At 41.4% G+C, this 27706-nt stretch overlaps 1 protein-coding gene and 1 long non-coding RNA gene across 3 annotated transcripts in view; one reads left to right on the plus strand and one right to left on the minus strand.

The window, feature by feature from the left end:
* Nucleotides 1-27706, plus strand: part of LOC126187326 (integrator complex subunit 7) — a 160479-nt gene that overhangs the window by 122518 nt on the left and 10255 nt on the right. The window contains 3 exon segments of the mRNA XM_049928344.1: nucleotides 588-708; nucleotides 5584-5682; nucleotides 17317-17517. Of these exon segments, the coding sequence (XP_049784301.1) occupies nucleotides 588-708; nucleotides 5584-5682; nucleotides 17317-17517 (421 nt within the window).
* Nucleotides 1-27706, minus strand: part of LOC126187327 (uncharacterized) — a 52801-nt gene that overhangs the window by 13235 nt on the left and 11860 nt on the right. The gene's annotated exons all lie outside the window — the stretch shown is intronic.

Below are 27706 nucleotides of genomic sequence, written 5' to 3' on the forward strand. Positions count from 1 at the left end.
CTGCTGTACTTCTTTAATGAAGTCTGGGACTACCCCAAGGATAGATTACAAGGTCACTGGACAGATTAAGCTGGTCCTACCACATAGTCAACTCATTCCCTGAACGTGACAGCCTTTGATTTTTATGCATGTGGATTTATCAAGGATACAGTTTTCTTACACCATCATGAACAGCTACAGTCACTGAGTCCTGAACAAGAATTTGTCACAGACAAAATAGTTAAATCTGATATGCTGCAACAACTTAGGGAGAATCTGTAACCCAAGGACTTTATGAATTTTGCAAGATGATGTAGTGTTAACAAACTCTTTGCACTGTCACATTAAATTTATGTAAAATTCCAAAGTCATGGAAGCACACCATTCTTTCTGCTATTGCACTGGCTCCTCTTGTGTCAGACGTATCACATTTAAGCTTTTGTGAATGACATGGCTGAATAGACTGTTATGGAGATGAACAGCATGCTGCCTGTCATTGGATCTCTTTCATAAAAAGTATGTTTTCAAATACGGTGTTACAGTTAACAGAAATATCTGTTTTTTTATATCTAGCAATATTTTTGTCATGCATTTTCAACTGCTTTCAGTGATAGCATATATCAGCAGAGTAACCTGGAAACACAGCAACTGGTAAAGCGTTGTCAGCAGGCGAGTGCTTTAGCCCAGCAGTTACCACAAGCAGAAGGGCCTAAAGTAATCAGCCACCAGGCAAGTTTGGATTTGTTTTGCGTATCCACTTCACTACATGTTACTTACATTTTTGGTAAACTATTGATGTAGTGCTTAGATATTTGCTTCAGTCACTGTTGGATCAAGCCACTGTAGACTTCTCAGCATATAATTAGCACATTTTACATGGTAATGATAAGTCCTGATGCACGTAAACAAGCCTGAGAAATTCCTTGCATTGTACCAGCAAAATACACTGTGCTAGAACTGTATCTCAACTGATGTGGGGAGTTGTGTTGGGTAGAGTGGTGAGGGGAGAAAGAGGGTGGGGAGTGGGAGAGATGGTGGTGGTGGACAGGCAGCAGGTGCATGGGATAGGAATGCAAAACAAGCACATGCACCTGAGAATTGATGCAGTGCACGATCACAGTGATGTGAAGGAATGGATTCAGAGGGGAGGCAGAATAGAGGAAGAGAAGACAGTGGCAAAGAGGTTGTGGGTGTAGAGTAAGTGAAATCAAAGTCGTGGGGTAGCGGTAGAGGTGGACGTGGAGCATACAGCTAGCAGAGATTGAATCTAGGAGGATTACGGGATCAGAGGATGTGTAGAAAATAGCCTTGCGAGGAGGGGGGAATCCAGATGTCACGGTCTGCGAAGAAGCCATCGAAGTCAAGCACGTTGTGTTCAGCAGCATGTTCTGACACTGGGTGGTCAACTCTGCTCTTGGCCACAGGTGGGCTGTGGCCATTCAAGTGAACAGACAGCTGGTTGTTTGCCACACACTGCAGAAATTGCAGCATAACTGGTATGTGACATGACTGTTTTCACATGTGATGCTGTCTCTGATAGGATAAGATAAGCCTCAGTTGGGAACGGAGTAGGATGTGCTGGGTGGGTGTGTCGAACAAGTCTTGCACGTGAGTCTTTCACAGGAGTATGACTCATGTGGCACATGGCACCTTAAAAAAGGCATGTACATGGACAGTAAAAGATGTTCCAAGAATGAAGAAATCAGTCGAAAAGAGAATCTGAAATAGAAAAAGGCAGTTATTCAAGATAAAGCTTGAGTTTCAAACTAACAGCAATTGGAATATGGTAAAATAAGCCATATTAAACAGAACTATCGACATATATCTCTGAGTGTATGTCAGCATTTACAATGAAATTTTGTTAAGAGAAATAATTGAAAACAGTAGTAGATTCAATAATAATTATTATAATTATAATAACATTAACTGGATAGTCCTCACATTTCACCAGTTTCAGAGGCTGATGGCAGAGTAACCAGTAATAAAGAAAAAAGTGTAGAAGCATTCAAAAATTTACTTAAATGTTTGTATAGTTCAAGAAGAGAATCCTGGATACAGGTACATGAAAGACATGACTTTCTGGAAGTCATTCCAGTTAAGGTGCATAGAGCCATTTGAGCTATTAGGAAAGGAACAATGCCTATAGATGACGGCATTTCAATAGAAATTGTTAAAACTGGGTGAAAAATAATACAACAGAAAGTAGAGGAAAACAATTCCCCAAAACTGGAACAATCCTGTAATTGCACTGTAACACAATAAACAATACATAAGAAAGTAGTGATCTATTAGCCTTCTCTCCGTGATGTACAGGATATTCAGCAAAATTATTACCAATATATAGAAAAAGTATTTTGTTTAAACAGTGGAAAGTCCAGGATGGAATAACAATAATATTATGAAAAGGATATATAGAGGAAATACTGAGCCGCAGAGACACAGTGAAAAGACGCTATAGATTTAAGCTTTTGGCCAAAATATCTTCTTCTGAAGGAGGCAACACATTGAGCACCAAACCCTCCTTTTCAAAACTTTTAGTTTAATCAGTCAAAGCTAATAGCTGGCGTTAGAAATGGATACAGGTGCAACAGACCATTGCAAGTCATAAATGAAGTATAAAGTAAAGCAATGGATATGAATACCACGTTGTTGAGGTTACTTAGATTATGAAAAGTTTTATCTCAGTTTCTACAATAACAGCAACAACCCTTGTGAAGCAAGACTGAATGATATACACCTTAATGCTGCAGTGTCCATTACACTTCATTAGGATATTGGGAAAATTAAAACTAATAGAAGGAGTAGGCGTGCTTACAAAACTATTCTCAGCAGTCCTACAGGGTGTTTGCTAGTCCTTCAACTGGGGAAATGGAGAAGTAATGTATATACGAGGGCCGTTCAGAAAGTAACCTCCGGGGAGAAGTAATGTATATACGAGGGCCGTTCAGAAAGTAACCTCCGGTTGATTTAAAAAAATACACCAAGTTAAATAAAAATATTTTAATATATACATCTTACAACTACATCTTTGCACTATTTTTCTACATAGTCTCCATAGCGATTGAGGCACTTATCGTATCTCTTCACAAGCTTTGAAATTCCTTCTGCATAAAAATCACCCGCTTGTGCCTGGAGCCAGCCTGTGACCGCATCTTTGAGCTCTTCGTCGTCATCAAACCGCTGTGACCCGAGCCATTTCTTCAAATGCGTGAAGAGGTGATAATCACTTGGCGCCAGGTCTGGGCTGTAAGGTGGATGGTTGATAACGTCCCACTTGAAGGACTCAAGAAGGGCCGTTGTTCTGCGAGCAGAGTGAGGACGGGCGTTATCGTGCAAAAAAACGATACCGGAAGTCAGCATACCACGGCGTTTGTTCTGTGTAGCCCATCGTAACATTTTTATTGTTTCACAGTACACGTCTTGATTAATGGTCGTACCACGTTCCATGAATTCAACCAACAACACCCCTTTGGCATCCCAAAACACCGTTGCCATCAGTTTTCTGGCAGAAAAATCTTGCGAGGCTTTTCTTGGTTTGGTAGGCGAATTTGAATGTGCCCACATCTTTGATTGTTCTTTTGTCTCAGGGTTCACGTACTTAATCCAGGTTTCGTCACCGGTCACGATTCTGTTTAACAATGGTTCTCCTTCGTCCTCATAACGTGACAGAAAGTCTAATGCAGAGGCCATTCTTTGAGTTTTGTGGTGGTCGGTAAGAATTTTGGGCACCCATCGTGCACAGAACTTACGGTAACCCAATCTTGCTGTCACTATCTCGTACAAGAGAGTCTTAGAAATCTGTGGAAAACCAGTAGACAACTCCGACATTGAGAAACGTCGATTTTCACGAACTTTTGCATCAACTGTCTGAACGAGTTCATCAGTCTCCAATGATGGTCTACCACTCATCTCTTCATCATGAACGTTTTCTCGTCCACGTTTAAATAAACGTACCCATTCACGGACAACTCCTTCACTCATAACTCTTGGTCCGTACACGGCACAAAGCTCACGATGAATAGCTGCTGCAGAATATCCTTTGGCTGTAAAAAACCTTATGACAGCACGCACTTCACATTTGGCGGGGTTTTCTATTGCAGCACACATTTCAAACTGCCACAAAAACTAAACTAGCGCAGGTACGACGTTCACTCGACCACGGCTTGATGCCGACTGACCTGTTGAGTGCGTGAATACACAGATGGCGTCGCTACTCCCCCCACAACCCGCACTGTGACCGATCGGAGGTTACTTTCTGAACCGCCCTCGTAAATGAAACATATCAGAAAAACTTTCATTTTGCTGAAGACATTGTATCTTTGCTTTTAGCACAGATAAAGCTCAGTTCTGAGTGGAAGAATGTAATAGAGGAAGTTTGAGAGAAGGCATGAAATAAATTTCAATAAGATAAAAATAATGTATGATCAGCATAACAAGAAGAAAATAATAAAAATTAGCAATAAATTTGATCTGTATTAAACGCAGTTGAAGAAGAGTAGAAATGAGACAGTGTTTTTATTAAACTCAGTATAGTTTTAAAAATCAAAATTCCACTGTCAAATTAAGATTCCTGTGACTCTGAAATGGTATAGTGTATAACCCATTTCTACTTATGGCAGTAAGACATGGACTTTCGATGTTAAAACCATTCAAAAATTTGTTACTGCTCAATGAGCAATGAAGAAAAAAAAAAGATAAGTGGACCAATGAAGAAATTAGAGAGAATATTGTAAGTATGACTGAAATGGAAGTGGGTAAGACTTGTCACCAGGTGAACAATGGTAGTAATGACTGAAACGAGAATAAATAAGACATGCCACCTGGTGAACAGATTGATCAAGAAATATGTTTAAGGGACTCCAGGACATAAGAAAAGACAAAGACCACAACCTGATGTAAAGTGTCACAATCAAAACAGAAGGCAGAAAGATAATATTCAAGTAGACCTTGCCTCCATGTCTAAGGTACCATGTCTTGGTACCAGGTACCAAGTTCTTCAAGAAGCTACCATCTAAAAGGAGGTACCGCTCAATGTGTAGTCAAGGCTTTTAGCAGTATGTAGGCATAGGAGCAAGATTGAAAACAGTGCCGAGCTTTTCTTCAGCATTAACAAATACAAAACATAATGCAAATGGCACGCATTCTGCTGCATTGTGGGTACCTCCTTCTTTTCCTTGATCATTACCGACATAAGTATTAAGCTGCCAACAGAAGATAAACTGCAGCTATTTTATGTAGCTGAGGTAGCAGCAGCTTTGTTTTTCCCCAATTAGTAACTCTCTTGCTAATGTACTAGGCTACATATCAGTGGAAGAAGAAAAAAACGATGCTAAGCAGTATGGTGACAGTTCATTATCAATACAAATTACAGATTAAGTTGTATCTTGCTCTTACACATCCCAGCAGGTTTTCGTCCTTGGTGGGGCCAATAGAGCACAATGGATTAATTGCATTATTAATTAATCAATCAGTTAATCAAAAAGTCACTCAGTACGTATGCTATTTTCGTGTCAGACCAAGAACTGTTCAACTTGCACTGTAAGATGTATTTCAGATCCAGTCTTCACTACTTACACGTAGTTATATGTGTCTTTTTATTTGCAGCATGTGGAGATTCTTCTGCGTCAGGTAGAAGTGCTGTCTCAGACACCACTTTATATTCCACGGTTTTTCTTCCAAGTGTTGCAGTCTACTAGTGTGAAGGTATGTGGATTAATTTGTCACTTGAATTATTAAGTATATTTCTTGTAGCATTTCAGACTGATTTTTTAACCTAATTACTATTATAAAATGTTGACACTGTTTAACACTACGCATATTTATGGTCATTAGTATATAAGTAAAAATTGTACTACATCTATGTGGATATGTTAGTGTTTTATAAATTCATCCCTTTAATTTCTGGTATCTATTATTGTTACTTTAAAGTCAGTATAATGTTTTCTATGACAATGTATGGGTTAATAAGGAATATGGTTATCCCTAACTGCCATATATGTTTGGCAGTAATATGACATACAAAAGCTCAGTTGGCAGTCTGTACAATTCTATGTTGTGTGTTTAGCTAACTGCTCTGTGCTATTGATATACAATTTGAGTGAGACTGCAACTCCTGAGGCAGCTGTAAACTCTGCAGGCATGAAATTTTTCAGAGTTGTAGACCATATCATGCTGTAAAATGATGTACCGAAGTTTGATATATCCTGATGAGAAGTACTTGTAGTAGTGGCTGAAACATTGGTGCATCATTTTACAATATGACTAAGTCTATAGCCCAGCAAATGTTATGTAAATTTATTCTAGCTATGAAAACCTAAGAACTTACATCACTACTTGCCATAAAGACGAAATGTAGAGTTGCAGGCAGGCACAAAGAAAATACCGTTACACGTTTAACTTCCAGGTGTTCAGAGCAGATGTATCAATCACGTGTGCATGAACTGCTTATAGATGTTGACTCTGAAATTATTGGTATATCGGAGCACCACTTAAATAATTTGACAATTCAGAGGCTTCCTTTACTACCAAGATACAGATTAGCTGCCCCTTTTTTTTTTTCAAGGATTTTCTTGCGGAGTGGGGGATTGGTCATGTATGTAAAAAATCCATTTGAGTCCATAGACATATCACGGCACAGCACCGAACAGATATTTGAATGTTGTGATGGGGCAGTTGAATTTAGTGAAACTAAACTTCTAATTGTTGATATTTGTAGGTCCCCTAACTCTGACTTCAGCATTTATGCTCAGGCTAGAGAGGTTTCTTGATTTACTTTATAGGAAGTACGAGAAATTAGTTATATGTGGTGACTTCTTTATTGATTTTGTATGTGATGGTCCAAGAAAAAGGATGTTGATCTCCTACATTCATATGACCTAATGCAGACTGTGTTTTTTCAACTAGGATGCATGGGAACAGTAGCACAGCTATAGACAATACTTTTATTCATTCTTCAATACTAGATGGGCATTGTTAGTAAATGGGTGAATGCTCTTTCAGACCATGATGCACAAATTTTAACACTAAAAGGTTTTTGTACTCAACCAAATGTCACATATAATAACAAACTTTGTAGGGAAGTTAATCCAACAGCAATAGAGAGTTTTTTAAACCTCGTCAAGGAACACGAGTGGCAGGCTGTTATAGTGCCGATAACATAGATGACAAATATAATGATTTCCTTAACACATTTCTCATGCTCTTTGAGAGTTGCTTTCAATTAGAATGTTGTAAATGGGGTACTAGCAGGAAAAGGCAGCCCGGATGGTTGACTGGTGGGATAAGGATATCATGTAGTACAAAGCGGGGAATTATATCAAAATGTTAGAAGTAGTCACAATTGAGGTATAGTAGCCCATTACAAACAGTACTGTAAGGTGCTTAAAAATGTTATTAGGCAAAGAGTATGTGGTATGCAATTAGAATAGCTAATTCACAGGATAAAATTAAAAGCATATGGTCAGTTACGAAGAAGTGTCTGGTCAGCAGCACAAGGTCGACGATATAAAGTCAGTTTGTAGTAAAAATATTTCTGTTAGTGATGAATCAGATATATGTACAGTATTTACAATCATTTTCTGAGTATTGATGGTGAATTAAATGAAAATTTAGTTTCCAGAGGGAATCATTAAACTCTCTTGGCAAATGCCTTTCCAAGATTGATGACTGAAATACTCCTCTGTGATACAGACAAGGGAAAGATTGAGTCAATAATTAAATCACTGAAGACTAAGGACTCTCATAGATATGATGGCATGCCTAGCAGAATATTAAAGTACTGTGTTGCACATGTAAGCCCTGTACTTAGCCATATTTGTAATTTTTTCCTTTAAGAAAGGTCAGTTTCCCGAATGATTAAAGTACACAGTATTAAAGCTGCTTTATGGAAAGGGAGAAAAGTTATTGAAAAGGGTGTGTCTGTAAGGATATTCAAGCATTTTATATCACATAATTTGCTATCAAATGTACAATTTGGCTTCAGAAGTGGTTTAACAACTATTCTATCTTTTTACTGTGAGGTACTGGATGGATTAAACAAAAGGTTCCGAACACTCGGCATATTTTTTGATTTAACTAAGGCGTTTGATTGTGTTGATCACAAAATATTGCTCCAGAAGCTGGACCATCACGGAATACCGGGAGTAGCTCACAATTGGTTCACCTCTTACTTTAGCAACAGACAGCAAAATGTCATTATTCGTAGTGTCGAGAATGGCTGTGATGTGGGATCTGTATAGGGCACGGTCATATGGGTGGTGCCCCACGGATCAGTGTTGGGGCCACTCATGTTCCTTATTTATATAAATGATGTGCCCTCTAGTATAACAGGTAATTCTAAAATATTTCTGTTTGCTGATGACAGTTGTGTGCAACATTGACTCTGTTTCAAATAGTGCAGTTCATGGCAGAAGTCCATGACTTGTAGAAAATAAATTAACACTAAATCACATTAAGACTCAGATTTAAAGTTTCTGACACACAATTCAACAAAATCGGACATTTTTATTTCACAGAATGGGCATACAGATAGTGAAACTAAACAGTTCAAATCTCTGGGTGTTCAGAAAGATAGTAAACTGTCATGGAAAGCCCACATTCAGGATCTTGTTCAAATACTTAATGCTGCCATGTTCACTGTTTCAAACAGCATCTGAAGGGAGTGATTGTTCGACACGAAAATTAGTCTAATTTGCTTATTTTCATTCGCTTAGTCATATGGTATTTGTTATAACGTTAAGTTTAACACACATATTTCAGAATGACACAACACATATAAGTCACAGAGTAAGTTGACAAGCAAGACATGTGTACACGTTAGCATTCGAATGAGCACTGAGTCCCAGTCTAGCGGCCGCTGCTCGGCTGGCCGCTTAGGTGGCACAGCTGCTGCATGGCTGGCAGACAGCGCCGCACGTAGAGGACGCGTGTAATTGCACAGCGGCGCTTTGAATCATCGGCGAGTCACAACACTTTTCCCCTATTTGAAATTGTTGCACTGGTCCTGATGGAGGTGTCCTGGAGATGGCTAACGTCCATAGGCGTTGTTTGACTCGCCGTAAAGTCTCGAGAAGGCGGCTTCCCGTACGGACGGAAGTGTCCCCGATGATAACGGGCCAAGATGACAGGAGACGTAGGGGTCGAATCTGCTGGGGCCCCATGCACCAATCTGCCCATTGCGGCAAGTCCAGTTGATATAACAGGAGACATGGGTGATGTGTCGGTGTCCGTTGGAGGAGGAGGCGAGTAGATTGGTTCTGACACAGGATTGTCATCCGGTTCCTACATGGGCACGTCTCCTGGTGGCATCTGTTCTTGTGCTGGCATCGGGATGACGGTGAGAGGGCTGCGTTGTGAGTATTGAGAGATGCCAAGATCCCGAGCGTCAGGTAGAGCCGAAGGTGGTGTAGCGGCATTCGGAACAGGCGTTGCCGGCACACGAGGCCGAAGCTGGTTCGAATGACGCACTGCAACACCCGTGTCCATCTGGATTTCATACAGGCGTTGGCCACGGTGTCGTAAGATGCAGCCCGGACTCCATTTTGGCCACCTGCCATATCCCCGTACCCAGACGAGGTTGTCGGCGGTAAACCGGCCAAGTGAAGGCACCCGCAGCCGTGAGGTGGAAGGCCACAGAAGATGAAGTAGCGTGCGGGGCTGTCAGTCATGTAAGAGCTCAGCCAGGCTGTGGTCGCCCTTGGGGGTGAAATGGTAAGACGCCAGAAACTGGAGAAGCGCATCATCAGCAGCAGAAGAAGTCAGAAGTTTCCAAATTTGAGCCTTAAATGTGCGGACCAGTCGTTCAGCCTCACCGTTTGATTGTGGATGGAACAACGGGGCCGTGACATGCATAACGCCGTGATGAGCACAAAAAAATCCGCAAATTCGATAGAGGCAAATTGCGGACCATTATCAGTAACAAGAGTAGAGGGGAGGCCTTCCAAAGAAAAAATGCGGGCGAGAGCACTGGTGGTTGCCGTGGTGGTAGGCGACGTGCAATGGACAATGAAAGGAAAGTTAGAGTAGGCGTTAATTACGAGGAGCCAATAAGTACCTAAAAAGGGTCCCGCAAAGTCAGCATGAATGCACTCCCAGGGCGTCTCAGGCGAAGGCCACGGTGACAAAGAAGACTTTGGGGCAGCGGCCTGTGATGCACAAGGGCCGCAGGCAGCGACCATGTGTTCAATTTCAGAGTCGATGCCAGGCCAGTACACATGACGGCGCGCCAGACATTTTGTGCGAGACACACCCCAGTGCCCTTGGTGAAGGAGGCGCAGGACCAAAGCATGCAAAGACGCAGGTACCACAACACGTGGCGAAGCATTGTCAGTGGAGAGGATAACACCATCCCTAGCCGTGAGGCGGTAGCGCAAAGCGGACGGGCGATCTGGCCAACCCTTCTGAATACAGCGTAAAACCCAGGAGAGGGTAGGGTCAGAACCCGTAGCAGCCCCCAGCCTGTCCCCAGTGATGCCAAACCCGTCCACAACCCGCTGCTCGGCAACATCCAGGTGGAAAAACAAAAGTTTGTCGCTATCAGATGCCAGATCAGGATCCATGGGAAGGTGAGACAGAGCATCAGCATTTGCATGTTGAGCTGTTGGCCGGAAATGAATCTCATAATTGAAATGAGACAAGTAAAGAGCCCAACGCTGGAGGCGATGTGCAGCCTTGTCGGGAAGTGACGTTAATGGATGAAACAAGGAAACAAGTGGTTTGTGATCCGTAACAAGATGAAATTTTGAGCCATAGAGAAAAACACCAAACTTATGAAGAGCATAAATAATGGCCAAAGCTTCTTTTTCAATTTGAGAATACTTTTGTTGGGCATCCGTGAGCGTTTTGGAGGCATAAGCAATGGGTTGTTCAGAACCGTCAGAAAAACGGTGCGCAAGGACTGCACCGACCCCGTATTGAGAGGAGTCTGTGGCAAGAACAAGATGTTGGCCAGGTCGATAAGTAGCCAGGCATGGGACCTGTTTCAGCATAGTCTTCAGTTTCTGGAAAGCCGCATCGCATGATGCGGACCAGTGAAAAGGCACGTTTTTATGCAACAGGCGATGCAACGGCTGAGCCACCGAAGCCGCAGACGGTAAAAACTTGTGATAGTATGCTATTTTCCCCAAGAAGGCCTACAGTTCCTTAACAGATGTAGGGCGAGGAAGGGCATCGATTGCAGCGACAGTTTTCTGAAGCAGACGAATACCCTCCCGAGAGAGTTGAAACCCCAAGTACGTGATAGATGCCTGAAAAATTGTGATTTCTGAAGATTACACTTAAGACTGGCAGTCTGTAAGACATGAAAAAGTGTGCGGAGATTTTGAAGATGTTCTTCAGTGGTGGAGCCAGTGACAACAATGTCGTCCATGTAATTGATACACCCAGGGACAGGGAGCAATAATTTTTCCAAGAATCGCTGAAAGAGAGCAGGGGCGCTAGCAACCCCGAATGGCAATCGTTGGTATTGATAGAGGCTGAAAGGCGTGTTAAGGACCAGAAACTGCCAGGAAACAGTGTCGAGAGGAAGTTGATGATAAGCTTCTGACAGGTCAATTTTAGAAAAATACTGGCCTCCAGCAAGTTTAGTAAACAGTTCTTCAGGACGGGGCATTGGGTAAGTGTCAATGAGGCATTGAGCATTTACAGTGGCTTTGAAATCACCACAGAGATGAATATCACCATTTGGCTTAGCAACGACAACGACAGGAGAGGACCACTCATTGGAAGTGACAGGAAGCAAGACCCCTGAAGTAGTGAGACGATCCAGCTCCCGTTTTACCTGATCACGAAGGGCCACAGGAATGGGCCGAGCCCGAAAAAACTTAGGCCGAGCAGTGGGTTTGAGCGTGATATGAGCTTCAAAGTCGTTTGCACGGCCTAAAACAGGAGAAAAAAGGGACGAAAATGTCGTCGACAAGGAATCCAATTGGGCATAAGGAATAGCATCAGAGACGATATTGACTGAGTCATCTATGGGGAATCCAAAAACACGAAAGGCATCGAAACCAAAAAGATTCTCTGCGTTATTCTGTTCGACCACAAATATGGGAACAGTGCGAACGACGGATTTGTAAGATATCTCAGCATTAAACTGTCCCAAGAGAGAAATCTTCTGTTTATTGTACGTCCGTAATTGCCTAGTGACAGATGACAGGATTGGAGAACCCAACTGAAGACACGTCTGAGAATTAATTATAGTGGCAGCAGAACCGGTATCCACCTGCATGCGAACATCTTGACCCAGGATTTGGACAGTGAGGAATAATTTCCCTGAAAGGGAAGAAGTGCAATTGACAGACAACACTGAATCAGAATCAGCGTCCTGTTCATGAACATCATGATGCGTCCTGTCATGAACATCATGATGCGGTCGGATTTGCAAACGGAAGACACATGACCTTTCTTTTTGCAATTGTGACACACAGCCCAACGTTGGGGACAATCCTCGCGTGAATGTTTCGTAAAACACCGCGGACATGAAGGAAGTTGCCGGGGGTTTTGCTACAGTTTCTTAGCGGGTTGTTTATAGTTAGGCCGAGGCTGCGCGTGGGAGTGCATTGCGGCCACGTCAGCCGGCGGGGACGCGCCGCACACGTCGTCAACAGCGCACAGAGGTTGTATTTCCCCGACATCACCCCACGCCTCTATTTGCGCCCCAGCGGTGTGAGGAATTTCAAAAGACTGCGCAATGGAGAGAACTTCATCTAGAGTCGGATTTCCCAACTGAAGGGCAAGATATCTAACCAGCTGTTGAGTAGGAGCCCCAATGGCACTTACTATCAGTCTCAATGGGACATTGGGCTTGTGTAGCTTAGGTAACCCATACAGTCTAGGAGGGTAAGCTTCAGTTTTGCAAAGGTATCTTTTATCTTCTGTAGGTATGCTTCTTTGTTGCAACCGTATATAGGTAAAACTGATACTCATATTAAAAATTCCATGAATTTTATCGAAAAACTGAGGGAGATCACAGTTAGTCCAAGTGACATCCTTGTCAGTTTCGATGTAGTATCCCTGTTCACCATGGTCCCTGTTGACGAAGCTCTTTCCTACATAGCTGATATGGTTCCTACTGATATAATAGATTTGTTTCGACATTGTCTATCCTCGACTTATTTTCAATATAACAACGAGTTTTATGAACAAATTGATGGGGTGGCCATGGGTAGCCCTCTAAGCCCTGCTATTGCTTATGTATTTATGGAATTTTTCGAACAACAGGTGCTGCAGTCGGCCAAAAAAAGCCCTTTGAAATGGCATCGATACGTGGATGACACCTTTGTGATATGGAATCATGCTGAAGAGGAACTATGTGAGTTTTTGGTGCACATAAACTGTTTCAATCCAAGGATACAATTCACCATGGAGAAAGAGAGTAATGGACAACTAAACTGTTTGGATGTATTGGTTATTAAACGGGCAGATGGTACTTTAGGGCACAAGGTATATAGGAAAGACACACACACCGATCGTTACCTACATAAGAATTCGAATCATCATCCTAGGCAGAAGAGAGGAGTCATAAAAACTTTAGTGGACAGAGCTAATAACATCTGTGAGCCAATTTACTTGCAAGATAAATTAAGCCATTTGCGAACAGCCTTCAAGAGAAATGGGTACACTGACAAGGAAATAGATCGAGCACTCCACCATAGAAGAAAAGTGTCCGAAAATACACGACAACAACAACCGTCGGCTGGAAAAGTTTTTCTTCCATTTATTCGCAACATCACAGACTGTATTGGTAAACATTTGGCCAAGTTTCAAGTGGAGACAATCTTTCGACCTACCAAGAAAATTAGTGAAAGTTTAAGATTGGTGAAAGACGCACGACACCCTTTAGCTACCCCAGGTGTGTATAAAATTCTGTGTAGCTGTGGCATGGTTTATATTGGAACAACTAAAAGGAGTGTTAATACCTGCCTAATGGAACACAAATGGAACTGTAGATTGGGACAGATTGAGAAATCAGCTGTAGCGGAACACGTTTTCAGAGACGGTGATCTCGAAATAAAATTTAGTGAGGCAAACGTGATAGCTAGGACCTCACATTATTATACTCGCATGTATAGAGAAGCTACAGAGATCTACAAGCATGGAAATAATTTTAATAGAAAAGAAGAAGGATTAAAACTAGACAAGATATGGCGTTCGACCACCAGCGCCTAGCAGCCAGTCACCGACTCACCTCAGAAGATGTTGCCCGCAGCCGTCAACGAAACATCAGGAAGGAGAAGAAGTTTTATATATGGACCATGGCAATTCAGCCTGGAAGTTTTAATTAATGATTAGAAAAACTTGTCTGGATTTTCCTTCAGCTTGCTGTGTAGGAGCACAAACTTCCCCTTTGTGGAGCTCTCACTTGATATTGGGCTTGTCCAGTACTTTTCCTTATGTCATCATCGCCAAAGCTTATGAACAACTATCATAACCACATAATGAAAGGACCACATTCTTATTTAATGAAATTCCACTTGTAATTGATACTAACTGCACACAGTAATTGTTGCTGCAACTAACAGCAACACACTTGTGATGGAATTTCTCTTGGTTTCACACTGCATTAGGAAAGCACTTGTGTGGTCAGCACCAACACTGCTGCATGTGTTCCATGAACACGGGGCCAATCACTGCATGAGAAACATGGTTGTGTGGCTGTAGCCTGTGGTACAATTATACTACAGAGGGCGAAAAAGCATTGGAAGCACTTCATTGTATGTTTAGAGGCTTGAAAGGAAATCAACAGTTCTTCAGTGGCACACTCATTTTATTGTGTGGTGGTTGCCAACTAAACTTACCAGTTATACCATATTCAGCAACTGCTGATGGACTTAATGCATTTCTCAAATCATCAGTTTTATGGCAACAGCTACCCAAAATTGACTTTGAAGATCAATACACATGTACAAGTACAATATGATGCATCTGCTGAACTTTTCACAAAACATTTGTTGGATACTGGGCATGGGAAAATGGCACTCTATGGATCCACACTATATATCGCATGCCAATAAACTTCTGTGAAATCACAGCTACCACATATTAATCAATTCGAAAAGTTTTCCCAAATATTGCACAGAACTTCAAAAATCATCACTGACTCCATGCACAAGCTATATTATTAGCCAGACACAATGATGTCAGTGTCATCAATTTCATTCAAAACAAAATACCAGGCAAAGCATCAATATACCAGTCCATAAATACTGTAGGGAACTGAGATGAGTTTGTCAGTTATCCAACTGAATTCTTGAATTCACTTAATTTGCCAGGCATGTAGTCATAAATTTTAACACTGAGGTTTGGTGTGGCTATTATTCTTCTACAAAACATAAATGCGATGATACCATGCTGTTAATAAAAAAGATAATGAATGTCGTTGAAGCTAAAATTTTAAACGGTAAATTTACAAGGGAAGATGTACTGTTGCCATGCACCCCAATGATTTCAACCTGTCCCATTGACAGCTGTATGTGGCCTGCTCACATGTTGGAAAATCTTCCAATTTATTCATGTCTGCACCAGATGGAAAAACAAAAAAAGTATTGTTTGTTCAAAAGTATTTCAATAAATAGAATTTAAATACACTCATTTTCTTTCTTTAGTGGGCATTTGCAGCACTTGCAGAGTACTTGCTAGTATAAAATAGAAATGAGACAACCAAGTAGTACAACAGTTCATTGATGGACTAAGCTATTCTCACTTTTTCAAGTTTCAGATGATGAGTTGTGTACAGGACAACTTTTTGAGTTTTCAGGCTGACATGTACTCAAGCACTCAACTTGTCAGTTACTAAAACTGGTAGTTTCATTTATAGATACAGTCTGATTATCTATCAGTATACTAACTATTTACAACTATAATGTCATTGTGCTAAGTGAAGCTAATAGAACAGTAAGTTACTGGCATGTGACAATGCTAGTCACTGGTACTATTGAAAGGCAATTGGAACTGAACTAACTTGTCATAAAACTCAAAAAGTTAACAATTAGTTAACTCTTAGGTTTATTAGTGTGCAAGCAACCCAAGGATAGTACAACATATAATATAGTGTACCATATATAGTACAGCTATCATTAAACATTAAGTGGAAACTAGGACCGCCTGTCTTGGTCCTTACATAATGACCTGACAGCTGTGTGTTGCACAAGTGGCAGTCAAGCTTCGTGCTTACACAGGTACCCAGAGAAATCACATTGTGTGTGTGTGTGTGTGTGTGTGTGTGTGTGTGTGTGTGTGTGTGTACATTTCTTTAATAATTCTGACAAGGGAAACTCCCCATCAACCCCCCACTCCCTACACAAACACACACGCACACAGAGTTTTAGTGGTAAAATGCCCCAGTGGCTAGCCCATTAAAAACTGAGCACAGATCAGGCATGGAAACAGGAAGAAGATGTACTAAACTGTGAAAAAAGAAGCAAAATGCAAACAGTGAATAGTCAAAGCTCAAGATGTGCAATGTTGAGCAATTTGCAAGAATCGTGCCATCATGGTTGTGTGGTCGTGGTCTTGGACTACAAAGGGGGAGATCCATGTTCAAATCTCCCTCGTGCCGCTTCATGAAATTATGAGCTTTCCATCCAGTCATTGATGTGTCTGTTCTCCTACTGCAGTCAAACTGTACATTGGTTAGAGAATATGAGTCATGTGGTAAGAACATATTATTGTTGCAAATAAATGTGATGAATAGTGGGAGCAGGCGAGATGCCATATAGATCTCTCACAGAAGTGAAAACAACAAATAAACAATTGTGAAATAAGTTACAGCAATGGAATTCAAAAGTCAAAACTTCCAAAATGGAACATAGGAGTCATAACATGTGGTACTTGTGTGGAACAAATAGGAGGTATGTACGTCTGGAGGTCCCTTCCTTACACCTTACAATTGCAAAGGGACGTTACGCCACACCATAGACAAAAATTTGAACACAGTGAACAGACTCATTAATGAACTGATAGAGTTCATAATTTTGTGTGTGTGTGTGTGTGTGGAGGGGGGGAATCAAAAAAAAGAAGAGAGAGGGCCACGAAGTAGGTTTGAACACAGATCTCTCACATTGCAATCCTACACCATGATCACAGAGTCACGACACCACAGTTAATAAAACGTGTCCTTTGGAGCATATCTTCAGCTTGTATCATTCACTGTTTCGATTTTGTTTCTTTTTACGCAGTTCAGTACACCTTCTTCCAGTTTTCATGCTTGATCTACGTTCAGTTTTTGACGTGCAATCCACTCAGCCATCTTACCACTAAATCTGAGGAAATATGATGGGGAGTTACCTTGTGAGTGCAGAGCAGAAGACCGCTGTAAACATGGTTATTAACTATCCATTCCAGCTGGCCATTTCCCCACAACCACGAGTACCTGGTGAACCGATTGCAGTGCAGAGTGGATCACAGCTGGCTGTTAAAGTTGAAGGTGTGATTTTACATGGACGCCGTTGGGCGGGGCGTTTCCGGCAGACAGCTGCAGTTACTGTTACTGTCTCTTGCCAGCTACAGCAGCCACGAACAGCACAGCTCCAACCAGATACCAAAGTAAGAAATATTTTTAAAGGTTTCTTTTAAAAAAAAAAATTAGTTTCTGCCATACACAGTGATTCTTTGCCAAAATTTACATCTTAGCCTCTAAAATATTACTGAGAAAAGTTCATTCAGATTGTGAACATGTTTCTTGACAATTTTCCTGCTGTTATGTATATCATTTTTGTCACCTTGGAAATAATCTGTATGTTGTATGGCCATGGTTGGCTGATAGCAGGATGTGGGCATCTGGGCTGTAAGCCTCATTTTGGCAGAAATTCAGACCTAATTTGATTTGCAGATTCAAAAGCATCTATCGTATTCTGTAACGGGCACAGATCTGTTGCACTCTATGGCGAAAGAGGGCTGCCATAGCCAGACTGAGGAGGATATTGTCCAAAGGAGGAGGAGCTGTCCAGTCAGTAGGAGAGATGGCAGGCAAGAAGCCGTCCCAGTGGTACTGGGGCACTCTCACCAGCCCACTCCCTGTCCCCACATGGCCATTTCAAGCCCCTTTATTAGCTGTTCCAGGTGCACTTCGTGCATCCCTCAGTCATTAATGCCTTTCCCTGTCGGCAGTACCCGCTGTGGGAATACTGAGCGATGCTGGGTGCACATTGGATAACATCCAGCTGCATCAATGCGGGCAGGCTCAGCCACTGTTTCATCATAAGACCAAGTATAAAATAACATTTTGAAAAATTTATCTCTCAGTCCGTCCATTAATCCCTCAGTCTGATTGCTCACCACACACAATTCTTCCCCCTTACATAGGAACCCAGTTACGGGTGTTAATTTTATATTAGCAAGTATTATAGACAGCTATTTACAATTTGTACAGGTTTATAAGGGTCGAGGGACATGAAAGGGAAGCAGTGGTTGGGAAGGGAGTGAGACAGGGTTGTAGCCTCTCCCCGATGTTATTCAATCTGTATATTGAGCAAGCAGTAAAGGAAACAAAAGAAAAATTCGGAGTAGGTATTAAAATCCATGGAGAAGAAATAAAAACGCTGAGGTTCGCCGATGACATTGTAATTCTGTCAGAGACAGCAAAGGACTTGGAAGAGCACTTGAACGGAATGGATGGTGTCTTGAAGGAAGGATATAAGATGAACATCAACAAAAGCAAAACGAGGATAATGGAATGTAGTCGAATTAAGTCAGGTGATGTTGAGGGTATTAGATTAGGAAATGAGACACTTAAAGTAGTAAAGGAGTTTTGCTATTTGGGGAGCAAAATAACTGATGATGGTCGAAGTAGAGAGGATATAAAATGTAGACTGGCAATGGCAAGGAAAGCGTTTCTGAAGAAGAGAAATTTGTTAACATCGAGTATAGATTTAAGCGTCAGGACGTCATTTCTGAAAGTATTTGTATGGAGTGTAGCCATGTATGGAAGTGAAACATGGACGGTAAATAGTTTGGACAAGAAGATAATAGAAGCTTTTGAAATGTGGTGCTACAGAAGAATGCTGAAGATTAGATGGGTAGATCACATAACTAATGAGGAAGTATTGAATAGGATTGGGGAGAAGAGAAGTTTGTGGCACAACTTGACCAGAAGAAGGGATCGGTTGGTAGGACATGTTCTGAGGCATCAAGGGATCACCAATTTAGTATTGGAGGGCAGCGTGGAGAGTAAAAATCGTAGGGGGAGACCAAGAGATGAATACACTAAGCATATTCAGAAGGATGTAGGTTGCAGTAGGTACTGGGAGATGAAGAAGCTTGCACAGGATAGAGTAGCATGGAGAGCTGCATCAAACCAGTCTCAGGACTGAAGACCACAACAACAACAACATTAAACAAATGGCAAAAGGAACAAAGGTTATAATAATTTTCAGTTTAAGTAAATTTCATACAAATGTAGGGTGGCCATGTAAACAAGACAAAAGTAGAGAGAAAGTGGCTCTTTGTTTTGGTTTGTTTTACTGATAGTTTAAGTAGGTTTCTTGCAAAAGTAAGTTTGCCCATGTAAATAAGACAATAATAAAGAGAAAGCGGTTTTTTATTTTGGTTTGTTTTGCTGATGTTTTGCCATCAAAACGATGGCAGCATCAGGTTAGTGATGAAGGAAGGAGCAGAGGTGACAGTGTGATGGCAGGTAAAGGGTATCAGCTGGGCACTGGCTCTTCATTAAATAGAATCAGTGATGGGTTCTTATAGTGGATGTTGGCTAACTGATGGTACAGGAACGTCGTATTTCCCAAGTAGATGGTTTGTGCATTAATCCACTCACAATCAGAAATTAAAATTGTCGCATCATAAGCTAAGTGAATTAGGAAACGCTGGGAGAGGGGGTATTGAAATTACTGACCATTACTGATGGGGTGCTGACTGGTTAGGAAGACCAGAAGCGAAAACAGGAGAAGGTGATATTCCCATTGGAAACCTCTGAATTGTGTCCTTGAGTGTATACATGTGATATTTGTTTGTGTTGTGTATGGATGGGGTCACTACATCTTATTTGAAGCAACATAACATCCAGCGTGTACGTGAACATTTGGGTCTCTGTTTAATACCAAGACAACAGAGGGTAGATGGAGCATAGTATGAACAGAATCAGAAGGAAATACTATGACCACCTTTGTGTCTTTGTGATCGCCCATAACACCATGCTGGGTGCACTCCCCCGGGAAGTAGAGATGGGCAAAACTGTTCTTTTCAGAGATTGGATCAGAACTGTTCACTCCCTGAAATGAATTAGCTCTTTTTCATGACTCACCACTCATTTACAATATAAAATAAATGGAAGGCACATTGCCCTTTAAACTTGGTTTATTCCAGTACTATACCTGTATTTTGATCTTATTTGATCCTATTTTGAAGTAACACAGATAATGAGTAAGAATTTTGTATTGTTTATTGAAATTTCCACGATATGACAAAGTTTTTGATTATTGATTTATTTTGCACTATCGTGGTTTTTTGGGTGATCGGAAAATGTTGTAACTTGAGATTTACATTAACAATATATTTGGCTATAACGTATTAAAATTTCATTAACCTCATACAAATACATCACAAGCCATATATTTTTAAAGTGAACGTTTCCTTTCGAAGACGCCTAAAATCGCAAAATCCGTACCAGAATAAGAAAAAAAATATATAAATTTGACTGTAAAACGAAAGTGCTGCATATAGCCTTACGCAGAATAAAACAAGGAAAATATTGGTGTATCACATTTTGCGATACGTTTATCGGTTCGCTCGTAATTAAAGCGTAAATTCGAGTGTCTATAATAAAAATCCTATAGTAAGAGGAGTCATCAGGAACCTAATCTAATCAGTTTAAACAAATAAAAATAAAATAAAAACAATTGATGTATACATAACATAATAATGTAATATACATAGCGGCATTACTACGAAGAACAATATCCAGTGGGGACGAACTCCGATGCAGAGGCGCTGAGTCGAGCAGGTCGAGCCGCGAGCTGTATTACTGCGTGAGCTGAGACTGCAGAGACCACAGTGACACCTGAGTCGCTTTGCTCGACGCTCTGGCTAGAGTCGAGACGGTGGGGCGAGCGTTGAGCGGGCGAGTTCCGAGGGAGGGGGTAGCGGTGAACTCACCCGCTCCAAGACAAATAGTTCGTTCCCTTGCGAGCGGGTTTTTGCAAGTAGTTCCTATGTTATCCGCTAGGTGGCTCTCTGTCCTGTTGCTCGCATCAACTGCCCAGAGGGCAGGACGTGCGACTGAAACGATCGCCGACAGAGTGTGATGCGAAGTTACGCTGCGCCAGACACTGCGCGGCAGACGACGCACAGAGACGCCACGGCATATGTGAAACACAAAATCCAATGGGGCACTGCACAATGCAGGCAGCCAAGGTAGAAGCAGGGCAGAGGCCGGCGCTGGCTGTGTTGTGTGGCGTGCACTGTGCTGTGACCAGCAGAGGCGCTGCTGATATGCTCCGTCTCTCTCTCTCTCTCTCTCTCTCTCTCTCTCTCTCTCTCTCTCTGCCGTGGGAAACGTTTGGAGCTACCGTTCTTTTTTTCTGAATCACTGATTGTTCACTCCTTTGAAAGATTGAACTCTATGAATTAGTTCAAGAGCGGATCCCCCATCTCTACCGGGAAGACAAAATACCAGTCGACAATCTCATAGCTGCTTAATGTGGGTAGTACCAGTCATATCGACTAGCCCGTTCCACAGATGTTGAAGTGTTTATCTAATTTGTGAAACATGTGAATGGAATACCAACATTCATGTTGCACCTCTCTTTCTTTAACTGCTTGAGCTGTGGTGAAAAGAGTGCAAAACTAGGTGACTTGGTGTGGGCAAAGATGAAGGGGTTATCAGTATCCATTGTGTTCCATGATTGTTCGAACACTTACCGATTGATTATTTATACACCATTTTATTTCACAGAAAAGTATTGGCATTGCTTACTGGTGTGATTAACTAGAGGGGTGCTGTTCATTCCATGCAATAAACTTCCAGTGAATGACTACTGGATACTGTAACAAGGGAGGAATGATGCCTCAATATTACTTGGCTGGAGAAAGCAGGATAGAATCAGTACTGTTGGAGTGACTTAGTCCAGAGTAACATGAACAAGCATCTCCTCAACCAAATGAAGAACAGAGCAGAGTTGATGGCACAGTGGTAGGGTAAGAGATAACAAAGAAGGGTTCAAAAAAGTAACTGCAACAGCATGCGAATGCAAAAACCCACCCGAGTTTCACCAGCAGTATGGGTGGCCGTACGTCGTGTCTTGTCAGTAGGTAAAGAAATATGTCATGCAATAGTAATATGCATTCACTTTCTTAACCGTGGGCATAAACAGGCACTCCTGCACATGTTGATGAGAAAATCCCATGTTAATAGGGACTGACGTAGTTCTCACTCGGTTCCAGCCGCTTGCAGCTTGTTGTAAAATTATTCTACGAAGAATCAGCATGTCAAAATGCACCCTGTGCTGGTATTTGTGCCCCCTGGATATCCGTGTCTAGTGCTTCACACTCAATATATTATCAGTTGTTAGTGTGTCCCTTTATTACTGTCATGGTAAACTGAGTAGAGTTTTCACAGTTATATTCAACCTTCATTCATAAAACAGCTCAACCAAATGTGGACAACAGTAACTACTGCTAAGTTTTGCAATAGGTCATATACCACTGAACTGACAATGGTGTATGTGGCGTGGCCATGGTTGGATGGTACCAGGAAAAGAGCAACTGGGCTATGAAGATAATTTTGGCAAAATTTCAGAAGCAACAGTTTGCATATTTAATAGTGGAGTTTTATTGGCTCCAAACGTATTCTCTAAGGGGCACAGACATGTTTCACTCTTTGACGACAGAGGGCTGCCACAGCCAGACTGAGGGACATACTGCCCAGGAGAAAGAACTGGGAATGCATCCAGTCAGGAGGAGAGTTGGCAGGTAAGAGGCCGTTCCAGTGGTGCCAGGGAGCTCTTGCCAGTCCGCTCCACACTCCTTCCACTGGCTGGTCATGGGGCACTTTGCGTGTCTCTCAGTCATCAATGCATTTGGAATAGCATCCCCTGTTACGGTATTCATTGTGGGGAAGCTAGGAAAGCTACACATGTAAACTGAGTGTGGAGCTAGGTGCACATCAAGTAACATCTGGTACCACACCAGCCCAGGCCCAACCACTGTTTCATCATAAAATGAAGTAAAAAATTAAATTTCGAAAAAGTTATCCCTCAATCCTTCCATTAATGGGAAGACTGACTGCTCAGTGTCTCTGCCCATTTATCTTCATAAATTCTTCTATTTATAAAACAGCACATCACATTTCTTTTTCCGTTGATAACTTTGCCTGCTGTAAGAACTGCCTTTTCTGAAATGACAGTACAGTTTGGAGTTCATATTTCTTCTAGAGAGTCCATCTCCAAGAAACTGCTTTTATGTAAATAAATCTCTCACGCCTTTTGTAGGCTCCTTAAGCAGACAAATTTACACTCTTCTGACAAAAGACACAAAATCAGCTACCACATATCAGGTAAACAAAACTCATATTTAATGCTACAATAATATTATCTTTCCTCTCCTTATAGGCTATTATTGCAACACTGAATCACAGATGTTCTCCTGTGTAAAAATCTCATCAGCCAATGACAGACAGTGGCCACAATAGCAACATGACCACATAATTTCTGTATTTCTCGTATATATTTGACCCCACACTCAGAATTATTAGTTTGCTCATCAACTTAATTCTAGGAACAAGTTCATACAAAAGTATACTTTGTGCACATGGTGCCCACACCTCATAAATTTTAGAAAGAAAGTAATATTTATGTACCACCAAGGACTATTAATAAACATATTTTTAGTTGCTGATAGTTTTAATTGAAATAATTATCACCAGGCAACATAAAATTGTTGTAGCAGCTTATATGGTATCACTGTTACTATGGTGTCATTAATAAAAGTAAAATACGAGGGTTGCCCAGTAAATAATGCCCCATATTTTTTTTCTCCAGAAGTATTTATTCCACAACAATCAAATTTACATATGTGAAAGACTGATGTTTTGTCTACTTGCTTTATTTTTCCACATAATCTCCTTCAAGTTCGACGGCCTTTTTCCAGCGAGACACAAGAGCGTGTATTCCCTGCCGGTAAAAATCTGTACTCTGCCTACGGAGCCAGGTTGTCACTTCGTGAATCACTTCTTCGTCATCGGCAAAACGTCTTCCACGAATGAAATTCTTCATTGGCCCAAACAAGTGAAAGTCTGAAGGAGCCAAATCGGGGCTGTAGGGTGGATGGGGTAACACTATCCAACCCAGTTTCGCGATGTGTTCACAAGTCCTCAAACTTGTGTGAGGACGAGCGTTATCATGCACACACTTTTGAGTATCCAAGCTGATTGATAATCACATCCACACTTCCTTTGCTTACTGACAACTCCAGTGCCAATTGTCGAGTCGTAATGCGTCGATCCCGTCGAATGAGAACATCAGCCCGCTGCAACATGTCAGGCGTGACAGCCGTGGGAGGCCTTCCCGACCGCGGCAAATCTCGGAGCTCCGCAGCACCGCCCTCTGATGCTTTCACCCTCTGTGCCCAGCGACCAACAGTACTCCTATCGACTGCAGATGTTCCGTAGACTTTGCACAAGCGTTTATGAATATTGCCCACGGTTTCTTCCTCTGCTACGAGAAATTCAATCACTGCACGTTGTTTATGACGGATGTCACCTGCAGACGCCATTTTAGAACATTCCTACACCACCGCTCTCTGTCGGAGGAAATTGAAACTTTGCATACACACGCGGGAAACTTCAAATAACTCGCACCTAAAGTGTCACATTTCTAATATTTTTTATTTCGGAGAAAAAAAATATGGGGCATTATTTACTGGGCAACCCTCGTAATTAGAAGTCATCCTGCATCACTGTCATATTTCTACTACAGAGTAATCTTGTGCATGGCAAATTTCTAGGCTTCCTGCTGATGTGTGAGGAGAGCAGAAATGAGTTGCACATTGATACTACTGCCTAGTGCTACATATGCGTACCATGAAGTTAAGTGGTAAGGATTCGAATATCAGACTTGCAGTTTGTAGATTTTAAACAAGCTTTTGATAGTTATAAAAGCAGAAGGAGCAAAATATGGACTTATTCTAAATTAAAACAAGACATAATACATGGTACTGTCCAAGTCTAAAGCTAGAAAAACACCATATGACAAGACAACCTCTAATAAAAGTATAGTTTACTATCTAGGTATCATTGTAACCAGTGATAATAACATGGGACCATGTATTTTGGCATTATGTTCCATTATCTCAAACCAAGTTTGTGTCTGGGTGGCATAAATGGAGGAGTCTGTAATTGCAGACATGGTGTGGATGAACTGGTTGGTTGGTTGGTTTGGGGAAGGAGACCAGACAGCGTGGTCATCGGTCTCATCGGATTAGGGAAGGATGGGGAAGGAAGTCGGCCGTGCCCTTTCAGAGGAACCATCCCGGCATTGGCCTGGAGTGATTTAGGGAAATCATGGAAAACCTAAATCAGGATGGCTGGACGCGGGATTGAACCGCCGTCCTCCCGAATGCGAGTCCAGTGTCTAACCACTGCGCCACCTCGCTCGGTATGGATGAACTGCTGGATCTGGCTGATGAGTAGTTCATTGCTTTGAACTGTCCTTGCATCATGGATGAATTCATTGGTACTGTTAAAGTTCCTTAGTCTGATATAATCACACCCTCAGTCCTTATGGAAAAATTCACTGCACCAAATTCACTAGCCACAAAGCCTGTGTTCACAGTTCTGTTATAGAGTTTGCCATTATATATTGTTGCAACATGGAAGAATTTGCTTGAGCTGACAGAGTTTTTGAGTTTGATTTATCATCACCTGCTGCTTCAGCAGAATTGTTCTCTGCACTGTGGTGAGGAGTGTTGCAGCATTAGTACCATCTTCAAGGCAGTGCAAAGGGTTCATGTTCAAATTCAGTGGAAGAGCAAGTTCCAGAACCTGCATGTGATTGCGGAGTTTGTTGATCTTGTCAGTGATGTGGAATAGCTTGTTAGCATTGTCCATTATCTCAGCATGTATTTAGCCGTTTGTCAGAGATATTAGTTTGAGAAAAGCACAAAAGTTCTTAATTAGGGTAACCAATTATGTGGTTAGGTCGACAGTCCACATTAATGAAGGTATGTAACCTTTAAGCATACAGAATTAACTTTATATTTTCATAAATATTTATTCTCATAAATATGTACAAGCATGTGTGGTCAAAAAAAAAAAAAAAAAAAAAAAAAAAAAAAAAAAAAAAAAAAAAAACAGAATTTACAAATTAAGGCCAAGATAAAAAAAAAAGTATCACAGATGTCAGATGTACATATTGATATTCTCACGACACACAAGCACAAGGTGCACCAGTGCCACAACAGTGTGTCAGTTTTAGCTGAGTGTGTTTTAGATTCAGACAAATAAACAGATGCTAGTTCACCTGAAGAATTGCACTCTATTTTAACAGAAAGTGTCGTGAACATGGTACACATTTTACAATGCTGTGAACTGTCCAAGCTAAAGCCAAAATATTAGGGAGGAGTTCTTAATGTATTATCTGGGTTGGTGGTATCTTATTTTAGCCTTTCCTCCATCATTCTATTCAATTTTTAAGGTTTCAGAACAATGACCACATTTTCAGTTTGAGTGATAGTACCAATAAATCGGTATTATTGAGTGAGAATGGGAAAGACTGCAGTTTTATGCCATTTTGTACGTTATACCTTTGTAACTTTTATAAGCTTACGATTGAGTGCCCTAAACTATCTCTCTCTCTGTCTCTCTCTCTATCTATCTCTTCTTCCCCCCCCCCCCCCAACCCTCCCTCCCTCTCTCTCCCTCCCCCTCCCTAACCCTCTCTCTAAACACACACACATACACTACTGCAAAATCATACTGAAAACCTTTTAGAAGTTGGAAAACATGGTGTGAACTTGGGTGCTATTATCTACTGCCTTACAGATCTTGTGGATGAAACTAACAATCCAAGTTTACATCATTAATGCTTGCAGGATCCATATTGACATTTGCAACTTCCAAAAGTGTGGTATGCGAGAATATAATGTGTTGAATCATTCTACAACAGAATAACATCATTGATACAGTCCTACAGTTACATACATCTGTTGGACAATCCTCCTCCTTGATAGAGGAAATGACTTTCACCATTTCTCAATATTGTGTTACTACAGTTATCTACGTAAACTGCTGTTAGTGGGGCAGCAAATAACTTTGTATAATGTATATAAAATCAAAAAGGTATCCCATCAAACCCTGTTATTTATTAATTGTATGATGAAAACTAATACACGTATGAAGAATTTGTGAGCAAATGTGCATAATCGCAAGCTCATACAATCTCCATATCTAGTTTTGTAATCCATTTATCCAATGTGTTGTGAATGTCCTTTATTGTTTTTTTGTATGCTCAAAAACCAACAATGTGGTGGACTGACTTTAAGGATGCACCAGTCACAATTTGCAAAACCAGTCCATCCCCACTTATGCAGTAGATAACCAAATCTGCCGCATCCAGTTTGAATCCGGTTCAGAGTTGTCCACTGATTGTGGGGGAGATCAAATCCATGTATCTGCATGGAAAAGTTCTCAACCAGATGTTTGTTGACTACTAATGGCTGCCTCCAGTGTGCCCACATCCACAATTTGCAGAACCAGCCCATCTCCACTTGGGCAGGAGGTAACCACATC

The sequence above is a fragment of the Schistocerca cancellata genome, chromosome 5, assembly GCF_023864275.1.
Source record: "Schistocerca cancellata isolate TAMUIC-IGC-003103 chromosome 5, iqSchCanc2.1, whole genome shotgun sequence".
Classification (NCBI taxonomy): domain Eukaryota; kingdom Metazoa; phylum Arthropoda; class Insecta; order Orthoptera; family Acrididae; genus Schistocerca; species Schistocerca cancellata.